An 18,873-nucleotide genomic window follows, 5' to 3' on the forward strand; every position below is an offset into this window, starting at 1 on the left:
TAAGAGAGTATGAACAATAATGCAACACAAATTCTGCACCAAACAGTCAACTCATGCATGATCCCATACGTCTAATAACGGTATTGACCCACAACCACATTCATGTGTTGCAATGGTCAACAAAATTTGTAACAAAATAGACAACTAGTAAAAAAATCAGCCAAAAGTATTTAAGATCCATGATGTTGTTTCACCAATTAAGCTAGAAATAAAGAAAGAATTGTATCACCAAATATTTTGGTCTTGATCCTTTAAGCCCAATTAGCTCCTTCAGATATCACCAAATGAAGATCCCAATAATTACCTTTCTAAATATTATATTACTGTGTTTGATTGTTAAGTTAACAGTATCTTCGATGTAGTTGTGTCTCATAAACTTGTTTTAAAAACTTGTCTATCAACTATATCGAAACATCTAATACTATGTAAAAATTACAACCAATAATTTCACACAGGCGTCAGAAGAAGGGCATCACACAATTTTTAATTTATGTAAGACTATATATGAAGAAATTTTGCTACTTATTCCACGAAAGATGTTCTTCAGATATATGTGATCACATGTCATCTTACGTTATTTTTAGTATATTTTTAAGTTATTTTCAATTAATTTTTCTTCCATAATAGAGAAGTGTTAGAATAGTTGCTTATGATTTCAGGATATTTTGTAATGTTTTTTATACTATGTCATGTAATTCTATTTTTTTCAAAACATAACAATTCTAGGATGTTTTGATGTAATTTACGAATAAATCATACAAATCTGCAAAACAAAACATTTGAAAAATTGCGAAGACTTTGAGAAAACCATGAACGAATATTTAAGAGGCATCGGAAGACATTACAAATGAAGGATGTTTCCAAGTCCCAAGACATCTATATGGAAGTAAACACCCAAAAATATGAAGAAATGTACGATTACGAGCGGAAAAAAATGCACTGGGGCACCTCAAGCATGATCCATGCTCCCAAGCGTGGACCATGAGCCCCAAGTGTGATAAAAAATACACTTGTGTGTCTCAAGTGTGGCAAAAATACACTTGGACGCCCAATCACGCAACCCAAGTGTGAAGAAAACGGGCCATAACAGGTTTTTGCTACTCTTAAGTGGAAAAGTCTGGTTTTTAAGTCCAACTTCAGGTGGAAACTCTTCCTGTAAATATCACTCATCTCATTCCAACTTATTCATTCAGAACAAAGCGGTTCAAGAGGAAAGCAAGCATTGGAAGCTTCAAGGGATGAGTCTCTCTTCTCACCCTAAGTCTTTATAATATGTCTTATTTCTTTTGTAATTTGTCTTTAGTTACCATGAATAACTAAATCTTTTTAGGCTAGGGTTCTAAGATGAACCTCTATTTTTGTTTGTTGGATATTTTAATTTAAAGTTTTATTCATTTATTTTGGGAATCCTATTTAATTTTACTATTCTTAAGACTTTGCTTCTTCTGAGGAATTACCCTGAGATAACAACACTTAGGAAGTGACATGCCTGATATGGACAGAAGCCTTCTCGAATCAGGCACTAATTAAGATAACCAAAACGATAATTTGCGAAAACATTATAATCATAGATTTAAATCAGCTTAGTAACGTTATTCTTCTAAAATTTGTGGTAAGGTGATGAGATATGGTTGTTCGTTTGTAGAATTACCGCGAGGGAGAGTATGTGTATGAACTTCTATGATTCAATAGACAGTGGTACCTTTAGGACATAGAGAATTTTGGAACCCTAATATCTGTCGTTGTTTCAAATACATCTGAGAAAGTAAAAACCTACACTTAACTTTACTTGCAGAAGTGTATCTCCCTATAGGACTGACAACCTTAACACTGAACCGTGTAGAAACTCTGTGTAAGGTTGCAACTGACAGCTAGAGGGAAATGAACCCAAACCTCTGAGAGAGCAAGACCCCACACGTACAAACCCGTGTGATCAGTAGGTGTAACTTGATGGCTGGTATGTAGTAAAATCCCATGAACTCATCACTTTTATAGAATACTCTTAATTAATAACCCTGAATAATGGTTGATTGTTACTTTAATTTTAATCCAACAAATGAATATAGGGGATTCGAAGAATCCTAACAGCCGCTTTACTGCAAACAGAATAAATTGCAAACCCCCATAACTTTTATTTTATTGTTTTTATTTAATTTAATTGTTCCTTAATAAGTAATGAGAATTGCCTAGTTTGAACGAAAATCCTTGTGGATATGATATTCTACCTGCATTTTATTACTTGGTAAACGATTTGGTACACTTGTTTAAATCGACCATCAAATTTTTGACACCGTTGTCGGGGATTTTTGATATTCTCGTGCGGAGAAGGGTTCTTCAAGACGGGCGGTTATGAGGAAACGGCTTCCCGCCTGTTTTTGAATTGCAACTTTTTCGGTGGATTATGGTCTCTCATTTGTACCTGGTTAGGCATATTCACGGTTGACCACATTCAGTTACGCGATCATTTTCTTTAGTTTGGTAAGTTTGCTGGGTTACCTCGTTCATCTCATTTATTCTTCGAATTGATTTGGCTTGCTGCTGTTTGGACTATTTTGAGGGATAGAAATAACCGAATTTTTACAAACAAGGCATTTGATCTACATACGCTCTTATACAAAGTTAAGTTCTTGTCTTTCATGTGGTTAAAGGCAAACATGGTTAATTATGGTTTTGGCTATCATGATTGGTGGCGTATCCCTCTCCTTTGATGGATATTAATATGTAATTTTGTCTTTGTCCTCTCCCGCTTGTCGGGTGCCGCTGTTTTGGCTTTCCTATCTTTTATCTAACTTTGTGTCTTCCTGTAGCACGCCTTGTGCGAGGGTGACCACTACTGTTTATTAATATATACTCCCTCCGGTCCTATTTACAAGAGAAAATTGATTTTTTAGATACATTGAATAATGTATGTATCTCGTCAAGAACCTAAATCAAATACATAAATTATTTAATGTATCTAAAAAGTAAATTGTTTTTTGTAAATAGGATCGGAGGAAGTATCATTTTAGCTTGTTAAAAAAAAACTCTTAGGATGCTCTATACTTTTTTTTAGCCCACCTATCATAAGTAAAATGATAAATAATTGAACAACTTTGAAGCAATTTATGAATCATTGTTGATAAGAATCATTTTTTTATTTGGGAAATAATTTTATAATTATTAAAGCATGGAATATAAATAAGTTAATTTCTTTTAATATATTTATCAACTTTTTATACATGGCTATATATAATTAGAAAAGGAAATTTATTAAAAAATAATAATAATACGTAGAACAGGAAATCAACACTTTTAGAAGGTAGTAAAAAAATTAACTTATTTGAAAAAAACTACTTTTGACCAAAATAAAATGAACTTCCTTTCATAAAAAAATTTATTTACATATAATAATTGTCTTGTAGTAAGGAGAGACCGTATGTTTTTCACTTTTGACACATAGTTTACATTTATTTATGTGTATAGAAATTTTAATCATAGGCCCTCTCAAAAAAAAGAAAAAAAAACATAGGTGGATAATTTGTATCTGAAATTAGGTAGTATTGTATGTAATGGAATAACCGCGATTGAGGGCCCACTTGTTACAGATTAAAATAAAAGTGATTTTGACATAAAATAATTTAGAAATTATATTTTAGAAATTTTATGAAAAATCAGAATCTATTTTGCGTTTGTTTACCGTAGTAAAAAATTACTTTTTTTAAACAAATAATTTAGTTTGTTTGGACAAAACAATATGAAATAAATTTTTGGGTTAATTAAGTTTTTAGTCCCTATAAATATTCACAATTTTATTTTTAGTCCCTACAAAATAAAATCACATTTTTTAGTCCTTGTGACATTTTCCTTAAGCATTTTAAGGACCAAAATTGTTGATGGAAATTTTTGACAGGGACTAAAAGTGTTGATGGAAAATTTTATAGGGACAAAAAATGCTGATGGAAAATTTTATAGGGACTAAAAATATTGATGGAAAATTTTATAGGGACTAAAAAGCGTGATTTTATTTTGAAGGGACTAAAAACAAATCTGTGAATATTTATAGGGAATAAAAACTTAATTCACCCTAAATTTTTTGTCACAAAATTAGTTTAATCTATTAAAATATATTTTCTCTCTCCTCTAAAATAATCTTTTTTTTTTCTTGTCAAAAAAAAAAAACTTCTCATTTGAAGTTGTTTTTAGAATTTTTTTAGATTCTGATTTCTTGTGAAAACTATGACAAACGGATGCAACACTCTTAAAAGTAATTATTTAAAAAAAAATGAACAAAAAAAACTACAATAAACGGGTTCTGAATGTGTCAAAGAACAATCTAGTTTCATGGTTTGCAACTTAGCATATGATATAAATGGAGTAATTTATTTTGTACATTCTCTAAAACATTTTTTTTTTTTTCATTTTTGCATTCAGAGATAAGAGCTTAAATTTACGATGAAGGAAAATAACTATTTCACGTCGTTTGATAACAAAAGGGCTTGATAATTGATAGCCAAAATTGAATATCATGCAATGTCAATATATCTAAGACCCGAATAAAGGAGATGACAATTTGTCAATATAAAATTGAATAGGTTTGTATATATAAATATAATTTTGGAAAAATAGGAATTGACTTTAGGGATCGTTGCTTCTGGTGGTCCCACTTATTTGGAAAGCTTCCACCATCAGAAAAATGCATCACATCGTTGTTCTTGTTGGAACTCTAACCTTTATCATCCTTCGTGAAACAAAATTGCCTTCAAAGAGCGACCACTGCATCGAGGAATGATTCATTAGAGAAGATGATAGAGGTGCGAGCACGACACCCCGATTTCAACCGGCAATATCCCATATGTCTTCTATCTCCGATCTGCTCAATTCTTTATAGATTTATCTGAAATAAAACAACATATACCTTATCTCTAGAATTAAATAGGTTAGCTTGTGTGGCTGATTCTTAACCTCCACGATATATAGTTATAAAATATATTATGTGCATAGTTCAAAGGATAATATGATAACTTAAGTTTGAAAACGTGGTGGTGAAAATATGATTTGTAGAATAACATATTTGAAATTATAGCCTATTAACTTTGAGTGATATCTCATCGTGTGTGCTTCCCATGGATGAAACATCGTAATTTGTAGAATTTTGGAAGAAATCTTGTCAAGTGTTCCATAATTGTGTTTGCATCGCTAAAAATAATGGAAAACAATATGATTCCATGATGATTGATCAATATAGTATAGAAAGATCAAACCTGATATGGCTGCGAGGCAACACTGTGATGATGAGGACACCGCCTTCCTGGATGCTGAGTTTAGATGGATTGGAGGCGATTATGCCGAGGAGATGTGGCATGATAACTTTTATCGGGCCCCCACGGAGGGTGCCATATGTACTTATGGTACATTAAGATAATGGGGTGATTTAGATGTGAGCTCGACATGGGTTCCCGGTCCTACGTATCCCTGAGGTCTTAAAGGATCAGAGCAACGTAGTTCTAGTTTAGCAGTTTGGGACCAAGCTTTTACTACTTGAGTGAGGGGGTATTTATAGACGTGGCATACAACCTATTTTCCTATTGTTAAGGGAGTCTATTTCTCGGATATCTCCTGTGTTTGTTACATGAGTTGGTGTGGTTGTTCCTATCCGATAAATAGCGGCGAGTTGGTTTATTCTTATCTAACAGTTGGGGGCGAGTTTACAATCCTTTAAGGATATGTCGATCCACCTCCTCCCAAGCATGAGGCATGTAGGGCGAAGTGATTAAGTTTTGTTATGGCGAGCTTCAACTGGCTTGGTCACCCCTTAAGGTTATATTTCTTATGACGGTCCATAGTTCGATTTAGAAGTTAGACAAGGGCGGGTCGAGTACACACTGAGGTTGTGCACCTCTACACCCTGAACTTTTAAAAATTTCACCAGTGCCCCTGTTTTTTTTTTTTTTTTTTGCACTTTGCATACCCTGAAATTTTTTATTTGCACCTTAGATCCAACATATCCCAAGTCTGAAAAACTACTCTCATAATCCACTTTCACACTTCTCTCTAACTTCTCACTCTGTCTTAATTTCTCTCCTCTCAACTTTAACACATACAATTTGAAGCAAATGGTCTTATACTTTTGATGAATATTTTTGATTTTGCACTAACATTACATTTAATGAAAAAAGTCTTAGGCATCTCAAATGAATTGTCGCAAATATTGCAAAGGAAAGATCAAGACATTGTCAATGCTATGCAACTGGTTAGCATCACAAAGAAACAATTACAAACTCTTAGAGATGATGGATGAGAATCTTTATTATATGAGGTAAAATTATTTTGCAATATGCATGACATCACATTCCAAACATGAGTGACATATACTTTCATGGAAAATCAAAGCGTGAAAGTAGTGTTGAATCTTTCACAATATAGAACCATTATCACATTGAATTATTTTATTCTATTTTGGACATGCAACTTCAAGAGTTAAACAACCGTTTTACTGAGATGAATATTCAGTTGCTCATTTGTATGGATTGTTTGAGCGAAAGAAACTCGTTCACTTCTTTTGACAAGGAAAAATTGATTGAATTTGCAAAGTTTTATCCACGACAATTTTCTCACACTAGTTTGTCGTGGCTTGATAATCAACTTGAGACTTATATCATTGATATGCTCAGCAATATTAAATTTGCATCTTTGAAAGGAATTAGTGATCTTTCGAAAAAGTTGTTTGAAACTAGAAAGCATGTTGTTTATCCACTAGTTTACCGGCTTTTCAAGTAAGTGATGATTTTGCATGTTGCCACCGCAACCATCGAGCGATCCTTTTCGGCAATGAAGATTGTGAAAAATAGATTACGTAATTGAATGGAGGATGAATGGATGAATGATTGTCTAGTGACTTATATTGAAAGGGATATCATGAAGGACATTGATGTTGAGCTGATTATTCAAAGATTTTAGAAGACGACGATACATTATAGAGCCTATATGTAAATCTTTTTTTTTTGTGAAGGTTATATGTAAATCTCTTTTATACATTATACATCGAGTACAATGTCATTTTGAGTATGTTACTTTTATATGCATGACAATAATAATAATAATAATAATAATTATTATTATCATTAAAGTTTTATATTTTGCACCATAACCTAGAGTCCCGGATACATCACTGAAGTTAGACACATAATACTAGTTCACACAAGAAATCAATGCAACTTAAAATACATCAAATATTCATGTAGAATATAAATAGATAGATAGAGTCACCAGATTATGGAGATACCTCTATTTTCTAATTTCCTAGTGGACTTTTGACCAAAAAGTCAAGGTGAGTATCTTTTTTTTTTTTTTTTTTGTACACCAAGGTGAGTTAATAAAATTTGTCAACCATAAAAGTTACAATCGGACTCGTTTTTCGTCTTCATGAAATTCTAGATAGTAAGGCAGCCAATACAATTGGCTAACATTTTTTAACATCTAACATTTCACATAAAGACACAAAAAAAAATTAACTCGAAGAAAATGAACAATTGACTAGTATAAAAAAAAAAAAAAAAAGTTATGTTTTAGCAGAGGGGACGATCAATAAAGTCTAGCTTGTCCATGTGATTCTTACTTATTTCAATTTACAAATGTTATAATGAATTTGATAACAAGTGTCTTAAAGAAAAATATAGAATAGTTTAAATTAATATTAACGATTATAGAAATATAGTTTTTTTTTGGATTAAAAATCATTTTAAGAAACAAAGTATATTTTTTCCGGCGAAAGTAAACGATTATGAGTTCAGGACACAAAAACTAAAAATCACGCAGGAAACAAAGAGCTTGCGTATCAGCGAAAATAGCAAGAGTTGTAAAAATGCGGAACAAAATAAGAAACTCCAATTGAGCTCGAGATAAGCCAAATTTAGTTAGTTTGTTCGCCAATTAATTGATTTCTTACAACGAGTAACATCATACGTTGATTTTATCTCAAATGAAAAAGGACATAATTTACGGAACCAATTGAAAAAAAATTCGTAGATTTTTTATCTTTTGGTAGAAAAACCAATTGGAATTTAAATGTAATATAATTTTTTTTTATTTTTTTCATCTAAAACATATCAATGAAATAAAATATATTATAAATTTGTTACAATCATTTAGCAAGAAACACATGAATAAAAGAATTTATGATGTTTATATTGCTTACCCTTTTTATTCGCGTCTCTTATATCACATGTCTCAATGATAACGTGGACATCAAATCCACATGACCCATACATTTTAGATCATACACATGCCACATATCCATATGATACATACATACATGAATGTTCCATACATCATGCCGTGATTGTGATGATGTAATAATGATCTATTATTTTTTTATTCTTAACCCAATTGACAAATCACTATCCAAAACTGTAACCAAAAAAAAAAAAATCACTATCCAAAATTCACAAACACAACTATCATATCCCAGTATATAGACGCGTTGATCAGCTCAATAATATCGACATTATCAGTTGAAAGCACATAATATGTGATTGTATTAAGATGTAGGTGCTGTCTTGTTTAACAATATTGACATTGTCGTACATAACATGTCACATGGTCATGATGGATGGATGGATGGTGTGATGATATATCGATGGATGGTAAGAAGGCATGATACATGTGAAGGACAGACAGGCCACAAAGAAGAATAAGATTTGACTTGTTTTGAGAAGACAGAGTGTGTATATGTGTGCAAGTGTTATGTTACATTACAAAACACAACAACGAGAAGAAGAAGAACCATAAAGCGAAATAAATAAAAAATAGAAAAACCAAAAAATAAATAAACCAGATCCAATTTATTTTCACGTCCGCAACACACATATAACTTTCTCTCTCTATATCTCTCTCTACTTTCTCTCTCTAAAAAAAACTCTCCGAGATAATAACAGAACCATAGGGTCCATTTTTCACTTCTAAGAAGAAGAAGAGAAAAAAAAAAACAAACCCTAGAAAAATCTCAAACTCTTCTTCATTCTTCAATATTCTTCTTCATCTTCAACACAATTCAAATTTCATTTTTCATTTTCATCGTTTTTCTCTTCAATTTCAACTTCTGGTAAGTCTTCTCCGGTTCAACTCAACCGAGTCATGGATCGTTGAATTTAACTCGATCTTTTGCTGCTACTATATTGGTTTCATTGTTTTTATGAACTCAGCATTTTTTTTAATTTATTAGTTTATTTTTTTACGTTTTATTTGTAATTGAGCTTAGTATTAAGCTAATTTTTGGACTAATAGTTGATTTGGTATTATCTCATAATAATTTTTTTAAGGTTTTGTTGAATTTTTTTTATAATTTGGTTTATGATGTTAATATATTTTAATTAGGTTTATTATGTAGTGATTTTTTTGGAATTTTGTTGATGATTTGGATCTGTATTTCGTGCAGGGATTCATTTTGAAGTTGTTCGAAGATTGAACATTTCACTGGCGATATAGTGTAATTTAAGGACTTTAGGTTAAGATATATTTTTTTCTTTTTGTGAAGTGTTTTTTGATTATTATATATTACTTGGGTCAAGTTATGTTTAGTGAAGTTAGTTATTGTTTTTATTTTTGTTGTTGTGTTTAGTGTTGGTGAGTAATTATTTGTTTGTTAAGAATGGTGCCACCGGGACCGCCGACTCCGATTGGTGGTTCCCAGTCTGTTTCGCCGTCGCTTATGAGATCGAATTCAGGGATGATGGGAGGTCAAGGAGGACAAGCTTCTTTTCCGTCGTTGGTTTCACAGAGGAATCAGTTTAATAACATGAACAACATGAATAACATGAATATGTTGGGGAATATGTCTAATGTTGCTTCCATGATGAATCAATCTTTTTCAAATGGGATTCCGAACTCGGGGATGTCTGGAATGGGAAGTGGTCAGAGGAGTGGTATGGATGCTGGGGCGGAGCAGGACCCATTGTCTGGTGTTGGGAATGGAATGGGATTTGGTAATCAGTCGTCGTCGTTTGGACAATCAAATGTTGCTAACCCTGGTTCGTCTGGTCAAGGACAAGGTCAGGGTCAGCAATTTTCGAACCCTTCAGGGAATCAGTTGTTGTCCGATCAACAACATTCACAACAGCTTGACGTTCAAAATTTCCAACATGGTCAGCAGCAGTCAGCACAGCAGTTTTCGGCTCCGATGAACACTCAACAACATCAGCAGAACCAGCAGCATTTTCAATCAATGCGAGGAGGGATTGGTGGTATCGGACCTGTGAAGATGGAACCACAGGGAAACAATGATCAGTTTGGGCAGCATCAGTTGTCGTCGATGAGGAATCTTGCTCAGGTGAAAATGGAACCACAACAACTTCAATCTATGAGAGGTATGTCGGCTGTAAAAATGGAGCCCCAGCATAATGATCAGCCATTTTTGCATCAACAGCAGCAGCAACAGCAACAACAACAACTCCTCCATATGTCGAGGCAAACCTCTCAGGCTACTGCTGCTCAGATGAATCTTTTGCAACAACAGAGAATTTTGCAGTTCCAACAGCAGCAACAACTCTTAAAATCAATGCCTCCGCAGCAACGGTCCCAGCTACCGCAGCAGTTTCAACAACAAAATATGCCTGTAAGATCTCCTGCGAAACCAGCATATGAACCTGGAATGTGTGCTAGGCGGCTGACACATTACATGTATCAGCAACAACATAGACCTGAAGTAATAATTATTCTTACGTTTTTATTTCCTTTTAAATATGTATATTATATTATCTATCATTATACCATACCATATTAATATACATTTGCACTTGATTTTACGTAGGACAACAACATCGAATTCTGGAGGAAATTTGTTGCCGAGTATTTTGCTCCGAATGCCAAAAAGAAGTGGTGTGTTTCCATGTATGGAAGTGGAAGACAAACAACTGGAGTTTTTCCTCAGGTCTGTTGCAAGAGTACACCATATTTAAATGCCTGTATAGCCACATTTAAGTTAGTATCTCGATTATTGAATGATATTCATTGTTCGATCCCCATTGTACTGTACTCATTTATTAGCGTCTTCCATTGTTGTTGAATATCGGCCATGGTGGCGCCATGGCGGATATCGGTGGTGGATTTTTTAAAACCAGTATGGCCAAGGTCCGCCATCAATAACAGCCATTGTTTCAAATATTCTATTAGATTCAAGGTGCGGCGCTGGCCTTGTTAGGTTCATGAAATCAAGCATTAATTCAAGATAACTTATTGATTTTTGAAACATTTTCAGGACATATGGCACTGCGAAATATGTAATCGCAAACCTGGCCGTGGGTTTGGTAAGTTCTTTATGTTGGTTTTTTCCAGTTGTGGTTATTTAACATCTAAATATTGCTGTTATAAGCTTTTCAAACTCATTGGTGATTTAAACACTCAAAATTACTGTACTACTTATTTTTGAAATTTTCGACGTGTTTTCAGAGGCAACTGCCGAGGTTCTTCCAAGGCTTTTCAAAATAAAGTATGAAAGCGGTACTTTAGAAGAGCTACTGTATGTTGACATGCCTCGTGAATATCATAATTCCTCTGGCCAAATTGTTCTAGATTACGCCAAAGCAATACAAGAAAGTGTTTTTGAGCAACTTCGCGTTGTTCGGGATGGTCAACTTCGAATAGTTTTCTCTCCAGATCTGAAGGTTATGGATAAGAATAATTATTTTAAGCTTTTAACTGAACTTGAGTTAACATTGTTTTTGATAGTATCTTTATATCCGACAGGATTTTAGTTGACATTCTTTTGTTCATTCTTTCATTTGTAGATATGCTCTTGGGAATTTTGTGCTCGACGTCATGAAGAGCTCATCCCTAGAAGATTGTTAATTCCTCAGGTTGCTGATTAAATACTTTCTTTATATTCTGATCTTCTATCAAATATCAATACATGCTCATTAGATATGATGCTATGATGGTTTTCCTATTTTATTTTAAGAGTTATATGAATTTTGTATTTTTGTTTCATATGACCAATGTTATCAAAATTGCAATGATTTTACAATCCTACTCCCCTGGACCTAGTCAGATTGCATGCTGAATCGCTTTCTAGTAAGATCTCAAGCGAAACCGTGACTCTAAGTGTTCACTGCTGCACCCAAATGTCTATCTGTGTCGCAAATTTTCGTCTCTTCCATCTTGTATGTCTCAGTGTAGTCGTCTCAATTAAGTTTAAATAAGTAAATAATTATGACTTACTTTCAAATATTCCCTAATTATATTAAATGAATTTTAATATTTTCTTTGTAAAATTAATTAATTTTAAATTAAATTTTTCTTAACTACAAATAGTTTTCTTATTTCCTTAAACCAACTATTTTAAATGGAAAAGTTAGTTTATTTGATATATGTGTGTCATTTTTCATTTTGGTAAGATCCTACGATCCTCGTCAGTTGTCACAATCCTATGTTTTACAATCTTGCAACTCCCTCTCGATCCTAGGTAATTTTTTTGGTAGGATCTTATGATCTTTGTTGCAATCTTATGTTTTACGGTCTGGCTATCCCCCTCCCGATCCTAAGAAAGATCTCAATCTCGACAACATATATATGACTATAGCATGATTTCATATGGTAATATACATGCCAGCCACTACCCATACATTGTTGGTTGCTAGTTAATATTACTTGCTAATAATGGCTTATAAAGATTTTAACAGATTAATACTTATGAAATTAAATTGTTGTTTACAATAAAGTGTGTTATATATTATTGATTATCTTTGCTTATATTAATTCGCGTATCAGGTTAGTCAGCTTGGAACAGTTGCTCAAAAATATCAGGCATGTACACAAAATGCAGCAGCCAATCAATCTGTTCCAGAGTTACAAAATAATTGCAATCTGTGAGTCGATATTTCCATATATTTTATGTTCTCATTCTTATTTCTGATCTGGAGTTTTTTTTTTCTTCTTAATTATCTATTTGCGAAACTTATGATAGCCAATGCCGCTTTTCTCTAAAACTTGAAAGTTTTGTTTGTTAATTATTTTGTAATTTTTTCTTTGGGATGATGGATTGGGCCTCGTTAATTATCTTGCAATTTCTTTACTTGAAGGTTTTCCGAGTTGGGATTTCAAATGTTAAATTTTCACTGTGCTTATGTTCTAAATTTTTGTCTTTAATTTGTTCTGTTGTCTTCTCAACCCTTCTTTTTGGGCCTTGAATTTGTATATAGATCTCATTTGTGTTTTCCTGCCATCACACATGTTCTAAACTGATAATTTAGTTTTTGGATTTGCAACCTTTTTTATTTTATCTGAAAAACTGAGTTTTCTTTTTCTTTTTTTTCTACGGAACTGCGCTGTTTCTTGGGAATATGCATTTTCTCATTTTTCTTTTTATTTCCAAATATAATTTTGGTCCCAGGTATCACCATTGTTAGGATAATGGCATATGTATCTCAGCGACTTGTGTTGCATGCTCTGATGCATTCTCTTCCAATTTGATTGCGCTACTTCTTTTTCATGATCCGTGTGTTCTAAATTAGCTTCACCTGTTTTTAGAATTCTCCCTTTTTCTTTGTCTAATTTTACACGCTTTGCCTCTTTTTCAGGTTTGTTGCATCAGCCCGTCAGCTGGCAAAAGCCTTAGAAGTTCCTTTGGTTAATGATTTAGGATATACAAAGAGATATGTGCGGTGTCTACAAGTAAGGCTCTAATTATTGAGACATGTTCTTCAGTACTCTTTCCGTCTTATATTAAACATATCTCATATTATTTGTCATTTTAGAAATACCTATGAAGCATTAATTACATTTTTACCACTAATACCCTTATTTATTATATTTAGGTCCTGTAGCAATAAGGAATTTTTTTTGGGTTAACATGAGAATTGGGCCCGATGGGCCCTAACATTTTTACTGTTTACTATTTTGCTTCTTTTCATTTTTACTATAATATCCTCTTTTGATTGTTATTTTTTAATTTTAGTTTAACCTTGTGATTAGAGGCTATTTTTGCTAGCTATATGACTTTTGATGCATACATAGATGTATAAGTAGAATTTTATAATTTAGGTAGGGTCTTAAGATTCATGATCATTGAGTTATGATGTTTCTACCGTACTCCCGATGTTGCATAGATTCTCATTTTTTAAAGCATTGCATTTAACTATCTCACTGACTACTTCATTAATATTTTAGTTAGTGAAGTTCATTTTATCATGGACATTAGTACACTACTTGATTTTCTTAAAAAGTTTGCATAACCATTATAATTTATGACTGTAACTCCTGTACCTAAATAGATTGGCAGATTTTGCTTAGGTATGTGTATTCATTCAGTGATCATCTAATGTTTTGTTTGAGACTTTGAGGTACATCCACATTAGGGAGTGTGTTATAAAAAGGTTATTGTATGTTGTGAAGCATCAGTTTGTTATTACTGGTTTAATACTCTACTGTCCCAAGAATATGTATTTTCTATAACGATAGTTGATACATACTTGTGCTGGTGTAGAGTGATGAACATATATTTAGAACATTTTTCATTGATTTCATAAATCTTTTTGCCATTGAGATTCATGTAGTAATTAGCACATGGATAGAAGAACTATTCTCTTTTTCCACCTTTCTAGGGGAACCAAAATGTACTACTATTTAAGATTTGTGTCTTGTTCTGTTTTTGAAATGCACCAAACATAAACCAGATCACATGTTTTGTACGGTTGCCTTCCAAACACTAGCTTAGTACTTCAAAAATATTGCATTGAGTAGTCTCTTTGTTAGGTACTTTTAGTGTTAATGTCATTCAAGTTCGTACTTAGTAGCTTCCTCCATGTAGTCATAGCCCCACCCGGTTATCTAGTTACCCAATTAGTTGGTAAGATGAAGTTAGTTATCTTGAGATAGTTAGAGAAGGATGACTTGATATAGAGAGGAAAGTGCAAGAGAAGTTATCAGAAAAATCATTAATTTTTTGAAGTATAATTTCAATAACTTAAGTAGTGTCTACAGAATTTAACTTGACAAAGTTTTATGTTTTCTTCTTTGTATTGCAGATATCAGAAGTGGTAAATAGTATGAAAGACTTGATAGATTATAGCAGAGAAACAGGGACTGGACCTATGGGTAAGTTAACAATCTGTTTACTTTTTTATAACACATTCGCGAACGGATATGAATATGGCTATGAAATAGTGTCATCTTTTATTAAAGGCACCAACTTGTTATCCATGTGTTTATTTGCAACCGTTTTCTATTGAGTAATAAGCTTCATATATAGGTTGAAAGCCTGGCTTTACTGTTATCAGTTTGTATTATTAGTTAGGCTAAAGTGCTTATTAGTCCCTATAGTTTCATAATACGAATTCTGTTTTGTTCTGCAACTAAAACTGATTAAACAGATCCATAGTTTCCAAACTATAAATAGCTCATGCTCTCAGATTTCATCATGTCACATGATAACTTGAGAAATACATAGGCATTTAAATAAAAAAATATTATCAAATGATGATGCAAGTGATGTACATAATGTGTTGTTTTAATGACGCGGTGGCAAAAGTGTCACATGTCAGTCCATGTTAGTCACTTGTGATCAATAGTTGGATTTCTTTTTCGTTTATGTCTAGTTGCACTGACATTTATTGCATAGCTCTGCTATGTTGCGATTGCAAACCAGCCACTGGTTGCTCTTCTCTGCTATGCTGCTATAGTGCCCTGTCGATAACACTAATGCGGTATATTTTCATTGTGAAGTTTCATGTTCTCATGCTATCTGCAACCATTTTTCCACATTCTGGGAAGATATGCTTGTTGATACAACTTCTGAGTTTTTTAGTGCTTGACTTGTTGTTTTGTGGATGTTAAGAACTAGAAGAAAACATAGTCGAACCATTTTTCCTGAGATAAAAGTTGAGGTGTATGACTGTGCATCACTTTCTTTGACTTGGTTGGGAAAATGAGGTCAAAGTCAAAATATTTACGCAGTGTCATGTCATGACCCTTAAATGAAGGAATGTTTTAATCTTTGAGATAATTTGAGCTGGACATAGTCAACCGTGTTCTTAGTTAGCTTAATATTGCTATTTGACTGTAATGATATGCCAATGACAGTACTGAAATGTTTATTTTTCTTGCATTCTCTCAGACAGCTTAGCCAAATTCCCTCGGAGAACAAGTAATTCATCTGGACATCATAATCAGGCGCAACAGTCTGAAGATCAATTACAGCAGCAACAACAGCATATGGTGGCCCCCAACTCAAATGGTGATCAAAACTCTGTGCAAGCTGCTGCTATGCAAGTCCCTTCTAACAATGGTGTGGTAAGTGTAAATAACAATGTCAATTCAGCATCTGCATCGACCACCACAAGCACCATTGTTGGACTTCTCCACCAGAACTCTATGAACGCTAGACAGCAAAATTCAATGAACAATGCAAGCAGTCCATATGGAGGTAGTTCAGCTCATATTCCATCCCCAGGTTCATGCAGTACAGTGCCACAGGCACAACCAAACTCGTCCCCTTTTCATTCACCAACACCGTCCTCATCTAACAACAACCCGCAAACTTCTCACCCTGGCTTAACATCTGCAAATCACATGGGTACAGTAAACTCACCAGCTAATATTTCCATGCAACAACAGCAGGCATCTGTTTCTGGTGAAGCTGACCCTAGTAATGATGCTCAGAACTCGGTCCAGAAAATAATTCACGACATGATGATGTCCTCCCAGATGAACGGAACAGGTGGAATGGTAGGTGCTAATTCTCTCGGAAATGACATGAAGAATGTAAATGGTATCCTACCGGTGAATACTAATACTGGCGTGAACAGTGGCATCCTCAACGGTGGCAATGGCATGATGAGTAATGGAGGTGTGAACAGTAATTCTGGTGTTGGGGTTGGTGGTTATGGTGCAATGGGTCTTGGTCCATCTGGTTTACCCAATGGAATGAGGCCTGGGATGGGAAATAATTCAGTCATGAATGGAAGGGGAGGAATGGCATCGATTGCTCGGGAACAAGCCATGAATCATCAGCAGGATTTGTCAAGCCAACTACTTAGTGGGTTAGGAGCAGTAAATGGTTTTAATAATCTCCAATTTGATTAGAAAGTGTTGACGAGAGCCTTTGTTGTGCCTGTTTGTGATCACATTGTAACCACGCATGCATATACTCACCACTCAACTTTCTTGCTTCTGAAAAACCTACGGTAAATGCATAGAGATGCGAGATTAATTATGGCAACATGTGTCCCAAACAAAGGCATAATCTTGTGTAGCATGAGGAATGCTTGGTTTGCTTTCAACACCCCTGATGATGGCAGAATGCAGTCGGGTAGTTATAGGTCTTTGTACTAATCTGTCTTTTTCTTTTTTACATATATATATAGGAGAATGGAAAATTTATTGGCTGGTTGTTTGGCGGATGGGGCTGGTTTTTCTGTATTTTCCGTTGTAACTTATACTTTGTGTTTTTAAAGTACGTTGGTGGCATACACAACCTTATCAGTTGATGTTTTGGGGGTGCAAACTGCAACTGTTTGGGAGCATATGTTCATCAACATCAGTGGTGGATAAGTCTGGCACAGCAAAATGAAGAAAAGAGGAACTGAATGGTTTCTTGTTTCATCATCAGGATTTTACACAATGTAACCTTTACTTGTTCAAAAAGGTATGGATACAAAGTAGTACTTTTGAATGTTTACAAAGGCGGTCCTTAATCCCTCCCCCTCCATTTTTGAAGATTCTTGTTTCAAAGATTTTAATGTTATGGGAATATGAGATTTGGAAAGTAACATTTCAATGTTTGTTTCAAGTTTTGAAAAATTATCCCAGGTGTCCTATATCTCATGCATGTTTTTTTACTTACGATTTCTCGACTTTTCGCTCCCATGTTTGTTTAAGATTTAAATTTTTTTTTTTTTTTTATAAAAAGTCTTTTTTATCTCAAATGAAAAGCTAATGTCATTAACTTTTTTTCTTTCTTCAAAATCTACTGTATTTTTCATAAGGTAGAGGTAACACATGAATGAATTAAAAATTATTTTTTAGAAAAATAATTTTATGGGTAGTAAACAAATGGAAATAACTTTAGTGTTCTATTATCTTTAAAAAAAAAGCTTTAGTTTTCTTTTAGAAATCCAGAAAAAATATCTCCAATTATTTTTCCAACACAATCTTTTGTTTTTGGTTCATCAAAATCTATATTTTTTTAAAAGCTAAAACAAATGCACCCAAAATTCAACTAACAATACTTCTCTGCTATTTCCCTAAAAAAATAAACTTCCAGCTATTACCTACATTTATTATTCATTTTATTTTTAATTTTCTTATACCAAATAAATTTTTATTTTCAATTTTTTTAAATCAAACAAATTTTAAAATCATTCATAGGAAATCTATACGAGCTGTTGGTGCATTGTGGAACACAAAAATTCTGTTTTTGACAAGTTCAGATGGCATAATTTGAATTGTACAAAATCCCACATCTACAAGTTTTTACTCAATTTGGATCGATATATTTTGAGAGTTTTAAATTATAAAGAACGAAACCCTAAAATACTAGCTCAACTTATATAATTTGAGTCAGGTATACACAACCTTTTGTACATCCTTACACCATAAATGTTTTGCTGAGGGGTTTGAACGAAACCCTAATTTTTTAATATGTAATATTATACTATCATTTAGTTGGCACATCACCAAAATCATGTGATATTTTGTCAATTTATTGTAATTTAACTAAAATACTGTTTGGTTTAACTTTCCAAATCCACATCATCAATGCAAATGTACTTCATTAAAGTACCATTTGGTTAAGCTTCTAACATATTTTATTATAATTTATACGCATTCCTATATTTTTACTCATATTTTATAACATATCCTTACTTTTTATTTATTCATATGCTTATATTTTTACTCATATATTAT

General features: G+C 33.2%; 1 protein-coding gene across 1 annotated transcript; it reads left to right on the forward strand.

Moving 5' to 3' along the window:
* The first annotated feature begins 8,832 nt into the window (after nucleotides 1-8,832).
* LOC25482423 (transcriptional corepressor SEUSS) lies at nucleotides 8,833-17,755 on the forward strand. Its single transcript, XM_024775497.2, has 11 exons — nucleotides 8,833-9,079; nucleotides 9,413-9,481; nucleotides 9,596-10,678; nucleotides 10,784-10,903; nucleotides 11,231-11,279; nucleotides 11,422-11,636; nucleotides 11,760-11,828; nucleotides 12,739-12,836; nucleotides 13,548-13,641; nucleotides 14,994-15,063; nucleotides 16,082-17,755. Exons 3-11 carry the CDS (start codon nucleotides 9,626-9,628, stop codon nucleotides 17,047-17,049), a joined length of 2,736 nt encoding a protein of 911 aa, XP_024631265.1. The 5' UTR covers nucleotides 8,833-9,079; nucleotides 9,413-9,481; nucleotides 9,596-9,625; the 3' UTR covers nucleotides 17,050-17,755.
* The last annotated feature ends 1,118 nt before the right edge of the window (nucleotides 17,756-18,873 follow it).

Source organism: Medicago truncatula, chromosome 1, assembly GCF_003473485.1.
Source record: "Medicago truncatula cultivar Jemalong A17 chromosome 1, MtrunA17r5.0-ANR, whole genome shotgun sequence".
Taxonomy (NCBI): domain Eukaryota; kingdom Viridiplantae; phylum Streptophyta; class Magnoliopsida; order Fabales; family Fabaceae; genus Medicago; species Medicago truncatula.

Excerpts from the sequence above, each read along its gene's own strand:
- LOC25482423 (XM_024775497.2), top strand. The coding sequence starts at position 9,626 with ATGGTGCCACCGGGACCGCCGACTCCGATTGGTGGTTCCCAGTCTGTT. Across the intron at positions 11,637-11,759 it reads TTTTCTCTCCAGATCTGAAG|ATATGCTCTTGGGAATTTTG; the intron begins GTTATGGATAAG and ends TTTCATTTGTAG. Across the intron at positions 15,064-16,081 it reads AACAGGGACTGGACCTATGG|ACAGCTTAGCCAAATTCCCT; the intron begins GTAAGTTAACAA and ends GCATTCTCTCAG.